The 20246-nt window shown below is 49.9% G+C and overlaps 1 protein-coding gene across 1 annotated transcript; it reads left to right on the top strand.

Annotated features, from left to right (window-relative positions):
- Positions 1-5416: 5416 nt before the first annotated feature.
- LOC137915993 (dystrobrevin beta-like) lies at positions 5417-18277 on the top strand. The gene is made up of 9 exons (XM_068759115.1): positions 5417-5720; positions 8221-8267; positions 16246-16326; positions 16422-16635; positions 16913-16998; positions 17238-17392; positions 17470-17575; positions 17898-18064; positions 18149-18277. Exons 4-9 carry the CDS (start codon positions 16445-16447, stop codon positions 18275-18277), a joined length of 834 nt encoding a protein of 277 aa, XP_068615216.1. The 5' UTR covers positions 5417-5720; positions 8221-8267; positions 16246-16326; positions 16422-16444.
- Positions 18278-20246: the final 1969 nt, after the last annotated feature.

Genomic DNA, 20246 nt, shown 5'->3' with positions numbered 1-20246 from the left:
TGTTCTGTATTTGTTTCTCATGTTGATTTTACAAGTCCTAGTTTTTAATGTCACGACGCCACTGTCTTTTGTAAATAACTGAAATGTGAGATATATTAAAAAAATATTTAAAATATGGATTTTATCGGTGCATTTGTTTTTAACGTTCATTTCCCCTCAGTGTAATGTTAAAGGAACAGTTCACCTAAAATGATTGGTGAACTCTCCTTTTAATCTTAACGTGGTTCTTGCTTCAGAAACTGCATCGATCTATTATTGATCTGTAAACACAAACGACGCCGTCAGCCTTTGCCTCCTACCTAGGTGGGTTGAGGTTGAGTCTCTTCTTCATCCTCCTCCTACGTGGGCGTCCAGGGCATCACGCCACTGTAGGTTGTGTGGCACGCCGCCGCCGCAGGCTGCTGTCCTTGCGTGAACCGCTCAGTCTCACGGACTCTGAGATCACTCCAGATCAATGAACCGGCACATATTTCCCCTCCTCAATCTGCCGTCCATCTGGGCGCTGATCTCCGCCTGGTGGGAGTGTGGGAGAAACTGGTTGGAGTGGGAGGAGTCAACATCGGGCCCCTCTGGAAAATCAAACCAGAAGATCATCTTCCTGCTCCACATCCACTCTGGTCCAGGGTCAAAATCCAGATCCTCCAGATTCTCTTTCTCAAGAAAATTGACCAGCATCTCAAAAACATCTGGAAACTTTCTGAGGACAGTAAAACGCAGTACTGCAAAATACACGAATGGCCCGAGGCTGCTTCGGGCCCCTCAGCCACCAGGGGCCCATAAACGCAGCAAATAAAAACGGGACGTCTCCTCGGGTTCCTGTTCTTGACATCAGATCATTAATAACACCTGTTTTACTTTGTACCTGCATGCTGTGATCCATCAGGTACCAGCAAAACATCGGTTTATTCAAATATTTAAAAAGGAATACTTGATTTGGGTCGATAAAGAAGATTGACAGGTGAGTTTATCACAAGTCTTTCTTAGAAGTACTTGTTTACTTGTACTAAATACATTTTTTATTACGATTTGTGTCGCAGCAGGTCAAGCCTCCAGCTGAGGGTCACAACTGTCAAGAATAGCTGAGCATAAATTGACCAATCAGGGCAGAGCAGTAATGTGATTGGTGGTGTGATCAGCAGTCTCTAACTGTACCCGGCTTGTTTCTACCTTCCATTAAAGAAGATTTGTCATTTTTCTTATGGAAAATTGATCTCTTTTTTAACGATTTGCGCGGGAACACTTCTCAGATCACTCTTCTGGATGTTTCTGCATCGTTTCGGTGTTTCGGTGTTGGTGCAGATGAAGCTGTCGGGTCAGGAGGTCATGATAAAGTTTTTTATTGCTGGTCTTGCATCTCCTCCCCCTGCAGTCGGCGGGGTTTAGGACCCTGCGTGCGCCTCCGACCGTCTGCAGGCCCCTGCAGTGAGAGCGGTGCATCTGGAGGAGACCTGGCCGGCTGGGGAGGCGGAGGACGGGGAGAGAAGAGGAAGGAGGCTCCGGGAGCAAGAGAGACGGAAAGGGTCAGGCCTGGGACTCGGGACAAATCGGGTAAGGAGCATTTAAAGGCGTTCTACGCGGCGCGCTGGCGCGCAGCGTTTTACGCGGTACGGCGGCGACCAGACCGTGAAGGAGCGGAAGGCGCTCGGTGAAAGGAGGAAATCTGCTTCTGCAGATTGCGACGTGCATTTCAGCCTGATTTAAGCAGCACAGAACCAGAACCGATATTTGGACCCGCGCGTATTTGGTCTCCGGTTTCACCCTGCAGACCCTCCCGTTGTCTAAAAGTTTATTTTTGACGCACGGCTAAAAATAAAGGCATGGCATGATGCGGGCTGTGGTTGTAGCCTGGTGGAAATGCAGTGACTGATCGATTATCCAGCGTCCTGATGTTTGGAGCAGCGGCTCGTTAGGCCTCCGAAATCAATCGGAACCGGCTGTCATCGATCTGGATTCCACCTCCAGAGGCCGTCCTACACGGTTTTTAGACGCATTTCTCCTGCGTGCTGAGCGCCGACTGCTGCATTTACGCAAATCCAGATGTTTAAGATAGAAGTAGAATTAAAAGAAAAGAAAAATGCATCCCTAAATTACTTTGGATTCATTTCTGCTGCGCAGTAGAGGCCACTTCAGTCGGCCACTGTACATGCATCATGCATGTGCAGTGGCCCCGGCCCTATAGGCGGCCATACGGTGTCCTATAGTAGCCTGTGAGGCTCCTATACGCGTGTCCAACAAAAGGAAAGCAGAAACAGCCTCTGGAAGCACCAAATGTTTCAGGACTTGTCATAACACCGCTGTGCTCCTCTGTCTGCAGGACACAAGAAGGACCATCTCTCATTTCTTTAGTTTCTTTTGAGTTGATTTCCCACATCAGCCCCACGGATCATGCCGTCCAACGCCGTCACCAACAGCAACACGGACTTCACCGACTCGCCCGGAAGCAGAACGGTAGGTGATGTCACGGCAGAGGCTCACCTGAAGCTCAGGTGTCGCTTGGAACAGCGGGACAGAGGTTAGATGATGACGTCGTTGTCTGTTTGGAGGGAGGGGCTAAATCACAAGTTGTAGTTGATGCATATTTAGTCAAATTAATGTTTGGAATTTAGATTTGTAAGCAGATTAATCTGGACTGGATAAATCTGTGTCTGTGATTTAAAGCGTTTCTAAACCAAATATGGACAAACGCAGGACAGGAGAAAACAGGAAGTGAACTTGAACCAATCAGGTGGCCTTACTTTACGTGGGATGAGGCTGATTTGAATAGAGTGACATCATCAATGATGCCAATCAATGACGCGTACTCGAGGTAGGATGCGGTCTGAGGACTGGTCCATCAATAATGTACATTAAGCACACATCAGAGCCTGATCTGGATCTGTTGATCTAGAATGTTGTAAGATTTAATCCAGACTGACACCAGATCAGAGCGGAGCTGAAACTGATCCAGGAGTCAGATTTATCTTCCAAAGTTCCTGATCTGGATCCTGGAGAAAACTTCTACCAGTGAAATGCAGTCTGTCTAGAATAACTATCGGACTATTAACGGGACCGATGTGATCCAGATTCTCCTGGTCCAGGAGTCACATGATGAGGGTCAGCCAATCATGGGGCCGGTGAATTTAGGGGACATCCTGGAGGTGGACTGAGCTGTCGCCGGCGTTCAGAGACTCGCTCGAGTGAAATGAATCCCTGTAGTGAATATTGGTGTGTTGCATTTCACGATGAAGAGATGAAGACGACCTCATCATCAGTGTGTGAAGCTGCAGCGTCACCCGGGCTGCGTCACGTGACATCTGTAATGGTTGTCGGTGACGTGGGCGTTGGCTGCTGGTGGAATGGCGTGTGTGTGTGTGTAGGGGGGTGGTTGTCCTCTTCTTCCATGTTCCCATTACACATTGCTGCCCGTTGTGTTGTTGCCAGGCAACAGACATTGCCTTAAATAACCGTCAGTGGGGAAGCGGCGCTCAGATATTGACGATGTGACGGAGTTCACTCCGGGCTGCGTCTCCTTCTTCGCCGCTGCTGTGAGAAAACGTGACGGGCGCAGAGTCTCGTCTCCGCCCAGCGCGGCGGCTGAACGGCGTGTTCCTGCAGGCGTGAACATGCTACCGTGTGAGCGGCTCCCAAATGAGCCCGCTCTCAAACATGCTATTATCTATGCTAATTCTGCTGCCCTGACAGAAGAACGGAACCCCTCCCCTCCCCACCAGCACCACCCCTCCCAGCTCTGTCCGTCATCTATCCAGGCATTCCACGACGGCCCAGCCGCCATCTTTCTCTAACCGCTTCTAGTTTAGCGAGGCTGTGGACCTGGTGCTGGAGGTCCTGTTCAGTAATGTCCAATGTCAGAGTGTCTCCGTTAGGGTCGTCTTCAGGTTCCTGGTGGGGGGCATCTTTCGTGGAGGGAGAAAGGGGGAGGCAGGGCCATTCAGCATCCTCGTGATGATGTCACGGGGTGATTTGTCAATGGCAGGTCGACATCCATCTCCTCAGTCCTTCCCTGCATGTGTGATCGGAACCGCCAAAAGCTGAAACGCACCAGGTCTGGAATGTAATGTTGGTGAAAGGACAACAGGATTCCAGGAGGCTGAACGATGGTTTCGTTATTTTGACAGGGTGAGAGCACGAGACCGAACATGGACCTGATGATGGACCTGATGATGGACAAGAGGGCAGAGAAAAGTAGTCCCTCCTCTAAAGCTGGCAAGCCTGGAATGAAGCGCAAGCAGTTTCTAGTGAGTTTGTACAAGCCTGTCTGCCTGCCTGTCTGCCTGCCTGCCTGCCTGTCTGTCCGTCTTATCTGGTCTGTTTCACTCTCTGAACCTGGACTGTGTGTTGAACCTTCTGGATGTGTAGAAGAAAGCCATTGCCATGGTAACACATGTGTCCATGTTGACTGGAGGGATGTGAGGTAGGGAGGCGGTAGCAGGAAAGATGACTGGACATTGAATAGCCCTTCAGATCTGCATTTGTTGGACGTGTCCTCCGCACCCGGGTCACGTGATCGCTGCGATCTCATTGGTTCCCTGAGATGAGACGAGATGGGCTGTGACCTCGCGTCCTCAATGTTTGCTGAGCACCGTCTGATGGATGGCGGACGCCTCCCGAGGCGGGCCTGAAGCCTCGGCGCCGCCCTCATCCGTCTCATCTCGCAGGACGTGCTCCACTTTCTGCTCCCAGATTCCCAGTAATGGGATTGTCACAGGAAATGTTTTTCCGTGTGGCTATTTTTGGGCAGGAGCAGTCGGCGTGATCGCCTTCCTGCGCCGCTCCGGGTTGACAATAATCTTTTCTAGGTCTCACTTCTTATTTTAGGCAGGAGGAGGCAAAGGGAACGTTAGGTTGCCTTTTACTCCTGTGCATAGAATGAAACGGTTCTTCCGGCCATTCCAACATTCCTGACGTGTTTTTGCGACGCTGTAATGCTAACTGCACGGCCACAGGAAGCTCAGTCCTGCACCTGATGGGATCTCCTCCTCACTCCTGAGTTAATGCCTCTACGTGACATTCACTGGAGGTTTGCAGCTGCTTTAATAGAGCTGAGAGGGGAACAATCTGAGGGGATTAAGGGATGGATTTAATCTTATCTAATGCCTGTAATTCACTTTTTTTTCTCTCCAAATGGCTCGTTTAGCCTCTCGCTCTGATAACAGCAGCCATTTTATCGTTGCTTGCTGCAAACATTTAAATGCAAAGACATCAGCTTTGAACGAGCTCCAGGCTGGATTTATTTTTAATTCTGTCCTGTCGATCCAGACGGCAGAAAAGAAAGACGAAATGAATGGTTGGATGGTTTCTCTGACGGGTTTTGTGTGTTAGCCGTCCAGTGATGCATCATCTGTTGTCCTCCTCCCACAGGAGCTTTTCTAAAAGCTGCTAGGATGCTAACAGTTCTTCTCCTTGACTGCAGGTCGAGAGCTGCAGCTCTCTGAGACCCGGCGTGGCCTCCTCCGGGGCGGGCAGGCCGTCCATGGCACCGGCCCACAACGGAGATGTCGGCGGGCACAGAGACAGGACGTCCGACGCCTGCTTCCCCAAACAGGAGAAGAGGGACGTGGAGAATGGGATCCCCAGAGACGGCTCTCAGAGCCGGAGCCCGTCTCAGGAGAATGGATTTCTGCCCAGCCAGGAAGACCAAGACTCAGACAAGGACAAAGACGACAGCTCGACGCCGCCGCGCAAGAAACGAGGGAGGCGGAAGCTGGAGCGCCCAACGAAATGTGAGCTTCTATTGGCTTCGGCCACTTTCAGACAATTTAGCGTGACCAATTCGCCTAAGTTGCATGTTTTTGGGAGGAACCCACACAGAAAGGCCCAAAGTTTGATTTGAACCTGTGACCTTCCTGCTGTGAGGCGCTGCTGCCTCACAGTCGTACTATAGTACGTTTAATTAAAATGTACATGGAGAAGTGAATCTGCAGCAGCCTGGAGCAGATAACGTAAGAGGGCAAATTAGGGAGGAGGTGCTGACAGCTAGTTTTCAGTGCACGATGGAGATTAGCTAAATCACTTTGCCCCCCACCCCCACTCCTTAGTCACGTGTCTCCACTCTTGGCATCAAAGACTTCGGCTATGACCTTGATAAATAGTCCAGTCAGTAAAGTGCAGGGAAGAGCCACTGCTCTCTTGGCAACCTGCCTCTAGTTGGGAGCCGGTGGGTCTCTGTTGTGGGCGCCCCCCCATTTGGGGGCCCAGAGCTCGTTATAAACCGAGTCTGCACTTCACTGTTCACCTGATCTGGGATCGTTCTTCACTCCAGAGCAGAACTCTTTTCTGTCTCAAACAGCTCTGTCAGAAAAGCCTCTGATAACGAAAACTGAATTCATTGTGTGCACGCACATCTTGTGCACGTTTTTGGACTGTGATGTCAGATTTCTTCCAGAAGCATTTCTGTACTTGATTACAGAACCACACAAACTGCGCAGGATTGACCGGATGGCCTATTTCGCTGTTTTTGGGTTAAGGACCCAAACCCGCCATAATAGTGTAGAAACACGGCAAAAGTGAGTTTTTCATAATATGGGACCTTTAAGAGATATAACATGCAACATATCGTGTCTCACTTCCCTAGCTTGTTGGCTTGCTGCGCTAAAAAGAAATGTGAGATGATTTGTGCGTCGCTAGCACGCGCCGATGATATAGCGCAATGACAACATTTTGTGTCTGTGCATTTTATTGACTTTTAAAAAGCAAGAAAAACACGAGACCACGGAGTTCACGCCAGGAGTTTATTTTGGGTCAGTGGGGCAATAATTTTCTGCACCTGACCACAACGTGCCCATGGGTGCAGGTATGTTTACTGCTTATGTAAGCGTTGGCACACTGGGCGGGGGTCAGGGGCGAGCAAAGCCGCAATTCAGAAAAAACATGCCCGATTGCTCAGTGGTGTGTGTTAAATCACTTTGGTTGCTCCGTGGCATCTTCAGGCACCCTAAATAGACGTGCAGAGAGATTTTAAACCCGGTACCACACGAATTCACTCACAGAAAGGATCGATAGTCGACTAAACAGGGCGTCTATTATCCACCCAGAGGTCACAGGAAGGATTTTGGGCTCCGGATCGAGCGGGATATGAGACCTGGAACAAGCTCCAAACCCGGCGAGGTGTTCTTTGTGTGGGCAATGTTAACCAGCTCCTCTCACAAACCCAACGACCTTGGCTTGCTGTGCCGCCTCAGCCAGACCAGACCAGCACTGAAAGAGGGGGGGCTACACATGGAACTGTAATGAAGAGGCTGCTTAGAGAGCTCACTGTTGTCGGGACAGGCCTGTAGGGTACTTCACCGACAGGCCGGAGCGGGCAGCGTAGAAAACACACCGCCTAAAGTCGTCCTTGGCTTCTCAGGGTTCAAGTGTTACGATAGCGTTTGGACTCGGTGGGGCCGCCGGGCTAATTTAGGCCGCAGCTGCTTGAATGATGTGTTTATGCTTCTATTTCTGCTGCTGGATCCTAAATCCTGACTGACTGCTGTCCTGGTGTTTCAGTTTGGGTGGGGTCCATACGCACCCTGGCTCACCCCTCGCGGCTCGGCTGAACGCAGCAAAACAATGAAGAATGAATAACGCGCTCCCGCCGTGGGCTGCCACATCTTAAATCACGCTTTAGATTTTACCGTGTTCCAAGCCCTTTTATTAGACTGTGGTTTCATATCTATTTTTTTTTACCCTGTGGCTTTTGTTTTGGCCCTCCCACCGTGTGTGTGTGTGTGGGGGGGGGTTCCTTCCCGAGGAAAATATTTGTCCTTCAATGAAACTACTAGCATTGAGTAGTAGCTGAAAGAAAGCGTGGATTTCTGTCCTGGAAGAAGTGCAAAGTTCACCCAAATAAATGTCTGATCAGTTAGCTCATGCTGCAGAGGGTGACCTCTGAACTAATAGATCATGTGGCCTGTTGACGAAGCAGATGCTTCTTCTTTTTTGCAAAAGAATAGTTAGTTCTTCATCAGCAATTACTGATTAATTAATAATTAATTAATTACTTGCTGATGCAGTTTGATTTTTCAGTGCTCAGCTCCTTTTAAAAAGGAGTATTTGAATTTTCAGACATTCTTCTGTAATTGCCACAGAATAGTTTGTTGTATTTTAATTTCTACAGAAGAATATTTATTTTATTATTATTATTATAATAAAAAAAAAGGAATTGTATAAATCTCATCACTTCTCATCCCCTGCCTATGAATGATTCGGGACGTCCGTTTTTGTCCCTTGTCTCTTGTCCAGATGTGGAGCACAAGGAGGAGGACGGAGCCGTTTCAGTCAAGTCCGAGGTAAGAGTCCTGCTGTGTTTGTTCTTTGTTTTCAGCTTTTCAGCGTGTGGCATCTTTCGATCTGACGCACGTCTCCTGCTACAAACCGCGAGTAAAGCGGATTCAATTCTTCAACCGTCATCCCCATCCAGTGTCTCTTCTCTTTCCTCCTCAGCTGCTCAGTTGTTGGACGAGGTTATATTGATGTTTTTTTTTTGCGGATTGCTTGAACTGCAGCTAGAAAATAATGATTTGAAAATAATATATTTCTTGACGAGGATATTGACATGTCTTTGGATAAACCCGAGTCAGCAAGCAGTTAGCTTGGTTTAGCTTATATTAGCATGGAGTGAAAATGGCATCATGAATGGTGTAGTTTGGGCGTGGGCTCTCGTTGGGGCCTCTTGGTGCCCTTCTCTGTGCCTCTGGAGGAAATGGTACCTCATGGCGGATGGATCTGAAATATCAAATACACTTGGGAGCGCCTCGTATCTGTTTGACCTTGAAGGTGTTGCCAGGGAATTGATCACACGGCAGCATGAATCGTCATCTTAAAAAAAAAAAAAGATTTAGAACCCGCAGAGTTCCCACTTGACAGATTAGGTAACATCAAATCTGGATGCTTCCACGTGAGAGAAGAGCAGTAGCTAACTCTTTTGTTTCAACACCTTAAACAGGGAGATCGAGGCAGGCTGCGAGGGGGAGTTGGTTGGGAGATCAGCCTTCGTCAGAGGCCCGTGCCCAGAATAACCTTCCAGGCTGGTGACCCTTATTACATTAGCAAGCGGACCAGAGAGGAGTGGCTGGCCAAGTGGAAGTCGGAGGTGAGTACCGCAGCGCTGTCCAGCCACCGTAGGGGGTATCAGGGCGAGAGTCAGGCATCGTCTCGAGCTGCCAGGGTCGGAGACGGCTCTGAACTTGTCTTCACGGCCAAGTGTATTTGATGGCTCATTTGATATCTCTTGACGGTACCATTTGTTTTGGGGGATCTCTTTGGGTCGTGCACCCGAGTTTGGATTTGCATCGTCCTTCCTGTGGTGGCGTGAAGCTGCAGCCGAGGCTGAATCAACTGGACTTCTTCTTTAAGGTTTCACCTCTGATCCGGGACAGATTCTGGTATTTGGCCGTCTGCCAAGGCGTCACCACCTGTTGTGACTTAAGGTCGTTTTTTATTACAGCGAGTCAGTACGAGTCGTCGTGCCAAAGACTTCAGGGATGCAGATGGGCAAATGCAAGACAAAAAAACGGGAAGTCGTCTGCAACAAAAAAAAAATAAAATCCATTTTGCAATTGAAATAGTTTGAAATGAAAGGCGTTACTTTTTTGGCGGTTTGGTTTACGCGTCCTGCTCGGGTGTCTGAACCGTCTTAGACGGACCAAGCTTCATTTGTCGTAGTAGAAAACAAAATTAAATTAAATGTGCAAATGAAGGCGAGAAGGGGGGCATCGGATCCTTCCACCGAGGCCCTGCAGTCCCTTTAACCTTTTTTTGTGACAGGCCAGAGGGCGGCCATTGTGATGCGGCCTGGGCCTGATCTTGGATCCGGGTCGAGTTGAATTAAAAGGGCAGTCGGGTTTTGATTCATGATGTCACTGATTTAGATGCCTGCAGAGCCAATTAGAGAACGGAGTCTGGCACAGATGGCGGCAGCTCAGTGACCTGATTGGTCGGGCAAATGAGCTTCAGGTCGTCCTTCATGTCCTCTGTAACGGAGGCTCATTAAACACAGAGTCTGTGTCTTATTTAAATAACAATTCGGGGGGGGGGGGGGGTTCCTCCTCGCCGCCCCCCTTCCCCGGGTTGTAATAGGATCCGTGCCGTGGATGCTGCCCAAATTAGATGGCGAAGGATTGCCTGAACTCCCCACAGAGACCAGCGTCTCCTCTGTTGCCCCGCCTCTCACTGTCGTCCCTCGAGCCTCGGGCCTCCAACATGTCTCTACAGCCCCGGAGACGAGCGGCTTTCACGCTGTCCTCTCGGCACAGTGACTTACGTTTGCTCTTATTCATACGTATTTGTTTGACGTGCCTTAAATCTCTGCTCTGCCATGCAAGCGTGACGGCAGATAGGAGTTGTGGTATTCCTGATGGGCAGGCGTGTGCAAATGATAAAGACCACATTGTGTCTCCTCCCACCTCCTCCTTCTAGTCCCCCCCCCCCCCCTTTGACTCGCCGGGCCTGGTGGAGCTGCACACACACTGTGAGGCCCCCAAAAGGGGGGACGTTTACAACTGGGAAGAAGCCCAGACACACATATCTGGTTCTTATAGCCGCTGTGCTCCCGCTGGCATTTCCAGCGTCCCTTTCTGATTGGCTCTCGGAAGACGATCGTTTCATTAGACGTGGCAAAATGAGCACCGCGAGTTACTGGGTGAAATGCCCGTTTTGTGTAGGTTTGGGGTCATTTTGTGTGTATCATAGGAATGTTGACATTTAGGGTGATGACATCATCATTAGGGTGGATGGAAGCTGGATAGTTATTTAAAAGTCTCTTTAAATTGTGTTCGCTCCCTCAGTTTTCTTTTACTGCACGTCCACATATTGACATGAAAGCGTAGTAAAGTCTGTGCTGGTGCTAGCTCGTCACTTTGGTGGCAGCTAATGGGGAACCTTTTAAACAATTAAACAGGTGCAAAGTCAACTGGACATATCGATGCAATGACATGAGGAGATGCCCCCCTGCAGTCATTGTTGGAGACTGTCCCTGAGGTGGAAAAGGATCTGCAGTGTGGTTTGCAAGCATCAGTAAATACAACAAGGGATTTACACAAACTGAGTTTTCAAAATGTGAAGGGAGACATAAATACAATATAGTAATTCTGATTTTATTGTGAAGTGGCTCACATTTCCTGCAATAAGTCAAATCGATTCCAGTCAAAAAATAATTTATGACTGACCCCCTCCTCCTCCTTGACCTTTCCGGAGGTAAGGGGGGGGTTCAATTCCCGGAGTGTTTGGGGGGGGGGGGGGGAATTGAACCCCCCCCCCCCTTACCTCCGGAAAGGTCAAGGAGGAGGAGGAGGGGGTGGAACGTGGAGGAGTGTTTGGGGGGGGGGGGGGGGGTTCAATGCACCCCCCCAAACACTCCTCCTCCTCGCTCCCCTCTGGAGTGTTCCAGAGTAAAGGAACACCCGAGGGGAGCGAGGAGGAGGAGGAGTGTTTGGGGGGGGGCATTGAACCACCCCCCCCCCAAACACTCCTCCACGTTCCACCCCCTCCTCCTCCTTGACCTTTCCGGAGGTAAGGGGGGGGGGTTCAATCCCCCCCCCCCCCCCCCCCAAACACTCCGGGAATTGAACCAATTTCCCCCCCCCCAAACACTCCGGGGGGGGGTTCAATGCTGCAGGAGCGTAGCTCAGGGTGAATGAGGATGAGCATGGAGGGGGGGGGCATGTCAGGGCACCGATAATGAATGAGACTCGACAAGTATCAGTGGGGACACTCATTCCATCCAAAGATGTGGGGGGAGGAACGTGGAGAAGGAGGAGGAGGGAGGAGTGTGGGGGGGGGGGGTGAAGGGCATTACTCCTCCCCATCCACCCCACCATGTCATTCCCTGTTGTTTCTAATAGCTTATCCCACCCAAGCTGCAGGAGAGTAGCTCAGGGTGAATGAGGATGAGCATGGAGGGGGGGGGGCATGTCAGGGCACCGATAATGAATGAGACTCGACAAGTATCAGTGGGGACACTCATTCCATCCAAAGATGTGGGATGACTATCATGTAGACTATCAGTCTACATGAAGGTGGTGAGTGGTGATGAGTTGGCTGCTCAGTATTCTCTCATGGATTCAAGTATCTCTTCTAACTTCCGTAATGCTTTTATTTCATGCTGTCTGTCATTCTCCGAGGAAACATGCCGAGCTAAAAGCCTGTCATTAGTCGCTCTAGCATCTGGATACTGTGCTAGCTTCTTCATCGTTGCAGCATCACAGCGCTTTACTTCCTCTGGGGTCAGTATTCCCTCGATAGCTTTCTTTTGAGTGACTTTTGGCGGTATGTGTTTCGCCACATAGCCCCTTAACTGTCTGTCTTGGTGGGTGTCTGACTGAAGCTGGTATTTATCCAACACTTCCATAAAACCCTTCATAAATGAATCTGAGTAAGTTGATTGAGTCGCCATTGTAGACTGGATGCTGAGCTGTCACAGATGATGATATATATAGGATTTCTCATCATTATTCCTTTGATGTTAAAAATGTTTTGATGTTTGGGTTTCCAATGAGTGGAAACCCAAACATCAAAGCTTCAAACAAATGCTTTGATGTTTGGGTTTTTGGAAACCCAAACATCAAAGCATTTGTTTTATTTCCGCAGGAAGCCAAATTAGGGCCAATTTTCCCTCCGTGACGACACGTTCAATCTCACCCTACAGAGATAGAGGGCAGTCTTGAGCTCACGTGGAACTGACAGCACTTCTTATGTGGTATTGTGTCAAGTTTTTTCAAAAACCAGAAGACACAGATATATACATATATTTGTGCGCACGCACGCACGCCGCTTAAACGCGCACGGCTGAGCTGCCAGACCTCCCTCCAAACAGCTCGTTCCCCTCCGAACTGGATCTACACCGTCCACGTGGTGCTCTGGATCAGCACCAAAAGGTTCTAGATTGTTCTTTTTTAATCCATAAATGCGTTTTAATGTGAAAATGTAATATTTGTTCCTGACCTCATTCTGGATCAGAACCGGAAGACATTTTTCCCGTCTGGTATAAACTATACAGGATGTCGAAATAAAATAATTCTTGGCGCAACAGTGAACACACAAAATGCTGTTCTCATTATTTATTCATAAGTCTATGATAAAATAACATTTTGTTTATAAGTGCTGGGTGCTAAATGACAGCCACAGGGAGTTTAGATGGAGACGAAAGACAGACGCTAACGTTACACCTGCTGATGAACAGATCCTCGTAGCAGACAGGTGACCTCAGCGATGGGCGGCGCCCAACCTTCAGTCCTCATTACTAAAGGCCTCAGCTGCCTTTAGGGGCTGATTGCTGTGCGGTCCAGCCCCCCACCCCCCCACAAGCATGTGACGTCACAACCCAAGAAATAAATATTTACTGGGGATTTTCAGTGAACTGATGTTAAATTTAAGGAAACTCTGTTTCACAAACATTCAACGTGGACTAAAAACGGTGATTTAATTAATCCAAATGTAAACAGCTAAAATCAGACACGTCTGGACCGACAGAATGTTCCGAGCTGGGAAACGTGAGCCGTAAAAAAGGTCGTCTGTCCGGATCACAGGAAAAGAAACAGACAGCCAATATATTATATATATTATCTAGTAAAAACCCTGTTGATTTCCAAAAACAATTAGCAAATAGATTTCTCTTTATATTAAAATATATGAATTAAAATATATTACTTTGATTAAAACATTTAAAAACAAGTTGGGATCATTTGATTTAAGGTGACTTTGGTATTTTACCTTGGAAATGATTGCTATAAACGGTGGGATGTCTTGTCCCTCCACAGTCTGCGCTGATGCACCTAAAGTCTTCGGGACGCCGTGGAGTCCTGCGTCCAACGCGCCAGCAGACTGACCTTGGTGTTTTTGGTCAATGCTTGAATAAATCATGCGAGTGTTTAGCTGACCAGAACGGGTCGTGCCGGTCCAACTGCTATCAGCAGCCGGTACTGTGGTCGGTGTCCGAGGCGGGCTGGACAATGGCGGCGTCTGCCGACCGCCACCTCGTCCCGGGCCTGGCACATGCCGATGATATTGCGGCGGCAGCTACTCGCTGAGCTCGGGCGAGCTGGGCTTTGGCCTTGATGTCGGCCAAAGTGCGAGCGCCGGTGCGACCCGGACTGCTGAGGGGGGTCTTTGGTGGCACTTGGCTCGGAGACAGAGGAACTGGAAGAATTCTGGACACGGGGAATCTGCAAAATAAAATAAAAACCAGCGATTTATTACAATAAATTCAAACCAATCAGGTGAGAAGTTGAAGCTGAATTGTCGTGATAATCTCACCTTGAGGGGCGGGACTTTCTGCTTTGCCGATGGCGGAGTCGGAGGGCTGGATGTTGAGGATGCTGCAGGAGACACGGACGTGGCTGAAGACGCTGAGGACACCCAAGGCCTTTTCTCCGGTGTCCGTCCACCCGCCGTCTCGTTAGCGGCTTTCCTCTTGGCTGGCTCCGATTGGCTGCTGAGCTCAGACTTGACCTCTTCCCTCTGGGCTACTTCGACCGCAGCCGGCGGCGGATCCTCCTTTAACTCTGAGCTGACTGTCGGCGGGTGACTCTCCTCCTTCTCCTCCTCCGCCGCCTGGAATTCTGCTCTCTCCTCCTTCCCGTCCTCTTTGTGCTCCTTCTCAGGCGGCGGTCCCACTTCGGCCTGCTCAGTCTCTCTGCTGACCTCTGGTGATGTCGCTGCAGGCGTTGGCACCAGTGATGCTAACACGGTCACCTTGCGGCCCTCGGCGTAGTGCGAGCGGCGCGTCTTCATGGGTTCTGTGGCGCCGGCCGGTTCCTTCAAAGGTGCCTGCGTTGGTTTGGCAGCAGCAGCAGCACGACTGTTCTCCCTGGAGTCCTTTGGATCCTCCAGCGTTCCGGCGACGGGTCCCGATGGATGATTTGGGGACTGGGGTCGGATAGATTCCTCATTCTGATGAGCTTTCGTCAGCTCTTTGGATTCCTCCAAGCTGAGGCCAGAACTAAACAGAGAGAGGAGACACAAAGAAATCAATCCGTAAATGAACCGTAAAGGTAAAACTGAGATTACTTCATAATCTCCACATGGTCTTTCTTGGTTTATCTACAGAACACTACAGGCGAGCTTCTCTATGCTTCATTTCATAATCTGATGCGTAATCCAAACCTACCTTTCCCCGTAATAGTTCTCATAGAAGGCCTCCTTCCAGAGCTCCACCTTCTTCTCCTTCTCGATTTCCTGTCTCATGCGCAGCTGCAGCTCAGGAGTGAATTCCCCTGTAAGGTGAAAGGTGACATCATTTGAACTGCGAGTCCGCTCGGATCGCGGTTAACGGCGGTGGGGAGCGGTGGAACCGACCCTCGGCCAGCCTCTCCTTCCAGGACTGAGCTGCTGATGTGAAGAACTCGTTGTTCAAGGCGGAGCTGGTGACCTTCAGGAGGCCGTCCATACAGGCCTGAGGAAGAGACACAACGCCGTGACGTCATCACCCACAGCCTCTTAGCAGCCATGCTGACAATAACAGCCTTCTCCAAGCTAAGCTATCGCTAGCATTAACTCAACTTGCTCCCAGGTGAGGTTTAGGGTTGCATATGACCGGTGCGTTTGATGCTACCTGCTGGTCGACCTCAGGCAGCAGTCTGAGCAGCCTCTGCTGGCAGTCCGGCGGCAGGACGGAGAAGGTGTGCTTGTTGATAATCGCCCGCAGGTTGGTATTAACCAAGATGGAGTCTGGCGTTTCCACATCTATTTCACACTTGGTGCGTTTCAGCTGCCCTGCAACAAAAGAAGAAAGATAGCATCCAGAACCGTCTCTCTATGGAAAGGTCCAGTTAAAATAGCATAAATGCTACTTGTAGCATCACTACTGGGAATGCGCCACACAAGGCTTTAGCAACACGACTGGTGTCGGTGCGCTGGTGGGCCTTGTAGACCAGGAACTCTTCCTTTAAACCGCTGACGCCCGACTTACCCGCACTGAGACGACCTGACCTCTGGGAAGCCTTCCTCGTGACAACTGGCAGGCACAGGTCTGCTGGGAAGGAAGGGCAGGAGCCTCAGTGATGTCACCACTTCCACAGAGATGCTGCTAATTGTATTAATAAATGATGTGTGGCTGAATTCTTGCGTAGCACCATCAGTTCAGTTAAATCTAACGTCAAGTCCGTGCGATCGGCCTCCCACCCGTCTTGGTAGCGACGTCCGCCATGATGGTTTTCAGGAGCCGTCGGGGGCTGGACAAGGTTGGCATTCCTCCCTGCCTCTGTAACCGGTGTGGTTTACTTCTGCGTTGTGTATTATTTCAACCGATTATTTTAATGCCTTTTCTTTCAGGAGCTCAGAACTTTGACGTGATCCGACTGTCCACGTACAGAACCGCCTGCAAGCTCCGGTTTGTGCAGAAGAGATGCAACCGTGAGACTTTCCTCTTCTGTCTGCCCCCTTGTTGTGTAGACCCGTTGCTCTGGATCGATTCCGGCCCGATTGATCTCTTTCCACTCCCCCCGCAGTTCACCTGGTGGACGTCTGGAACATGATCGAAGCCTTCCGTGACAACGGCCTCAACGCGCTGGACCACAGCGCTGAGATCAACGTGTCACGGCTGGAGACCATCCTGTCTTCCATCTACTACCAGCTCAACAAGCGGCTGCCCACCACCCACCAGATCAACGTGGAGCAGTCCATTGGGCTGCTGCTCAACTTCATGGTGGCGACCTACGACAGGCAAGGCGGGGGGGGTTGGCATGGAGGAGGACGCTAAATCGGTCTGTGTGTCTTTTGTTAGCTACGATGGACACGCAGCATCCTGCAGCTTGGAGCTTTTATGATCGATCGCCGTTTTTGGAACTCGTGTGTTCCGCTCATTTAACCCCCCCCCCCCCCCGCTCACTTAGAGTTCCTCTTATCTGTTGCCTCTAGCGCCGCTGCATCGCTGGGATACCTGCGATCAGAGGAAGGAAGCTGAATCTGACCGGTTCTGCTCGTTTCTCTCCTCGTGCAGTGAAAGCCACGGGAAGCTGACCGTCTTCTCCATGAAAGCCATGCTGGCAACGATGTGCAGCGGGGAGATCGTGGACAAACTACGCTGTGAGTTCATTTCTGAAGGCATCAAAGACGTGAAGAAGCTTCAAAGTAGATTTAATCTGTGAGGATACCAAAGGAGCCATTACTAAAGGAGTATATATATAGTGTTCAACGCTCCTGCCATGCTCCTGTAATAATAGCGTTATGTTTCTGTCTCTCTCTTTCCCACCACACGGGGGCGCTGTGTGGACATGTGGGGTTACGGATAAGCCTGTTGATGAATGACCTCTCTCATCTCCCAGACATCTTCTCCCAGATCTCCGACTCCAGCGGAGTCATGATGTTCGTGAAGTTTGACCAGTTCCTGCGGGAGGTGCTGAAGCTCCCCACCGCCGTGTTCGAGGGCCCGTCCTTCGGCTACACGGAGCACTCGGTCCGGACGTGCTTCCCCCAGCAGGTATGGAGAGGCTGCTCGATCTTTGTCTCCTGCCGGGTCTCTGGCGTTCACATTAATGCACGTCTGCTTGTGTCCAGAAGAAGATCGTGCTGAACACGTTTTTGGACATGTTGATGGCCGACCCCCCGCCACAATGCCTCGTCTGGCTCCCTCTGATGCACCGACTCGCTAATGTTGAAAACGGCACCTTAACTTTTATTTTTAAGCATTTGTCATCATCTAATCAGCTGAAATACAGTCGTACAACATTCATAGTCTTCATCTGTGTGGATTTAGGCTCACAGATTGATCTGAGGGTTTTTTTTTTATTGTCCTAAAATCTTCCAGGTTTGACTTCGACCTCGCTGAGCCGGTTGTATCACAAATAGTCGAAAGAAAGTGAAATATTCTACCTCTTTCATTATCAGTATTAAAGTCAAACGAGTGATTTAGTGTTGGAGGATAGTTCAAGGGGGCGTGGCTGGCGATTGAAGACGCACTCCGATGATGTCGTCTCTCTCTCCAGTCTTCCATCCGGTGGAATGTTCTTATTGCCGGAGCGAGAGCATGATGGGCTTCCGGTACCGGTGCCAGCAGTGCCACGGATATCAGCTGTGCCAGAGCTGCTTCTGGCGCGGCCATGCCAACGGTCCCCATAGCAACCAGCACCAGATGAAGGAGCACTCGTCCTGGGTAAGTCACCAGCAAGGGGAGATGAACACAGTTCGGTAAAAAGGAGCAAACACCGACCGCCTACCTCTGTGTCCTTCCTCACAGAAGTCTCCAGCCAAAAAGCTGAGCCACGCCATCAGTAAATCTCTGGGGTGCATGCCCATCGGAGAGCCGCCCCATCCTGTGTTCCCGGAGCAGGCGGAGCGACCCCAGGAGCCCGCCCACACTGTGTAAGACCGCTGAGCTGTAGCATGTTGGTGTCCGTGTTGCGTTTCGTTTGTCACCTCATTAACGGACAGAACGCCGCCCTGCTGTCAGGCCCGTGGTATGCGCGAATGTGGAAACTGATTTACTGCGTGACGCTCGCCCTCACCCGGCGATGGGACGCACGTTGTCGTCGTGTCCTCGGGCGAGACCCTTCACCCGCATTGGTCCGGAGGGCCGTTTCATTCATGCTAGATAACAGAGTTGTGCTGATTCCTGTCAGTGAAGAGGTTTCTTTATTTGCTGCGAGCCCTGAGGCGTCCGTCGGCGCCACCTGGCGAGGTTCCGGTCGGTGAGCAGTGATGGCAGATTCAGGCTAGAGTGTCTCGAGCCGGACAGGCGGGAGTCTCCCGGTTGCCTGATCCGGCGTCTGATCTTCAGACGGCGTGCGCCGCTTCTGGCACCTGGAAAGCTGCATGGCGAGCCGTGAATGAAGCTGTCAGGGAGGCTCTTGGGGGATTTGTGTTTTTATAGTTCTGTCTCAACACCTGTGAATCTTTGCTCCATCCTGCCTGCAGACTGACAAACAGTCCCGGAGTTGTAACTTTCTGACTGTTGATTGTTTCGGGTTTGGGTTGTCAGAAATCCGGTGAATGTATGGAGCAGTTTTAATCTCCCCGTCAGATGCTAAACACGAACCAGTTATCCAGATCACGCCGGCAGCTCCAGGCTTTAGTTTTTATTTTATTATACCAGAGGAAGAGTTGGTTTCGAGAGAGAGAGAGAGAGAGCGAGAGAGAGCAAAGTCGTCATTGAGTCACGTGACCGTTTCCGTGGAGACAGCAGCAGTGTAGTACATTGAGATGCTCGCCTGCTCAGTCGACGGCAGGACTGGAAGGAGCAGCGGTCGGATGTGTTCTCGCTCTTCCTGACAGCGGTGAGTTAACGCCGCTTCTCTCCGGAGACCTTGAAGCTGATTATTGTCTTTCAGTGATCAATTAAGGAGAGATCAATATTTCTTTCCGTGCAGACAGTGGAGGCGGATATAGACTTTTCCTGTCTTCACCAGCAGTGAACCAGTCTATTAGCAGGTCATAAACCCGAACCAGGAGACACATTTGTCTTCTTTAGTTCCTGATTTGGATCCTGAAGAAAACCTTCATCGGTCAAATCGAGTTTTTCTAGAATCGGGCTGTCGGCGTGTTCCAGATTCCAAGAGCAGGTTGTCGTGGTCCAGGGGTCACATGATGAGGGTCAGCCAATCAGGGTACTGATGCTTCCTGTAGTTTGTTTCTGATTTAACGTTGTGCCTTTTGGCTCCAGCTGATGTTTTGTATTTTGCAAAAAGATACGAGTTCCTAAAACGTGTATCTTTTTGGGGCTTTCTGTCGACTTTGTGTGACAGTTCTTTGTGCTGAACTTCAGTCCTGGAACCATGAGCGGATTTGTAATGGTTGCATGTTTGAATCTGTTGGATCCACACAGATGCAAAAACTAATATCAGTCATAAATGATATCCCCTGATGATTAAAGTTTGTTTGTTTGTTTTTCGAATATTTCAATATAACAATTAAGCAAAACACAGAAATACCCAACGACACCGGTGTGATCCGGATTCGGAGGGAGGAGCCACACGATCGGTCTGGTGACGCTTTGAAACACAAGGAGTTGTGAATTTGTGCTGTTTGCTTTCCTTTCTGTTGGCTCATTCCTGGGAGGGGGGGATTTCAAAATGCGAGCGTGTCTTTAAAAAGAACAAATAACTCTGCAGAGGATTTTAATGCATTTTGAAGAGAAGTCTGTTGTGTTTCCTGCAGCAGAATAACTCCCAGAGGGAAAGGAAGCGATGTTCTGACAACACGTTTCTCCTCAGTCTGGACAGAAATAGTCCCATTTTGACCGAATCTGCCTTTTATGTAATAATTAGCACTTTAAATAAAACACAATCAAGGTTTAGGCTGCACCAGCGGATCTGGTGGCTGTGCGGCGTCCTGAGTGG

This window comes from Brachionichthys hirsutus, unplaced genomic scaffold (genome assembly GCF_040956055.1).
Source record: "Brachionichthys hirsutus isolate HB-005 unplaced genomic scaffold, CSIRO-AGI_Bhir_v1 contig_596, whole genome shotgun sequence".
NCBI lineage: Eukaryota > Metazoa > Chordata > Actinopteri > Lophiiformes > Brachionichthyidae > Brachionichthys > Brachionichthys hirsutus.
The sequence above is the reverse complement of the archived record's forward strand: the minus strand, read 5'-3'. Positions and strand labels throughout refer to the sequence as shown.

Bases quoted from the DNA above. Each gene is read 5' to 3' on its own strand.
- LOC137915993 (XM_068759115.1), top strand. From the start codon at position 16,445: ATGATCGAAGCCTTCCGTGACAACGGCCTCAACGCGCTGGACCACAGC. The intron at 16,999-17,237 runs GTGAGTTCATTT...CTCATCTCCCAG, and splicing joins GATCGTGGACAAACTACGCT to ACATCTTCTCCCAGATCTCC. The intron at 17,393-17,469 runs GTATGGAGAGGC...GCTTGTGTCCAG, and splicing joins GGACGTGCTTCCCCCAGCAG to AAGAAGATCGTGCTGAACAC.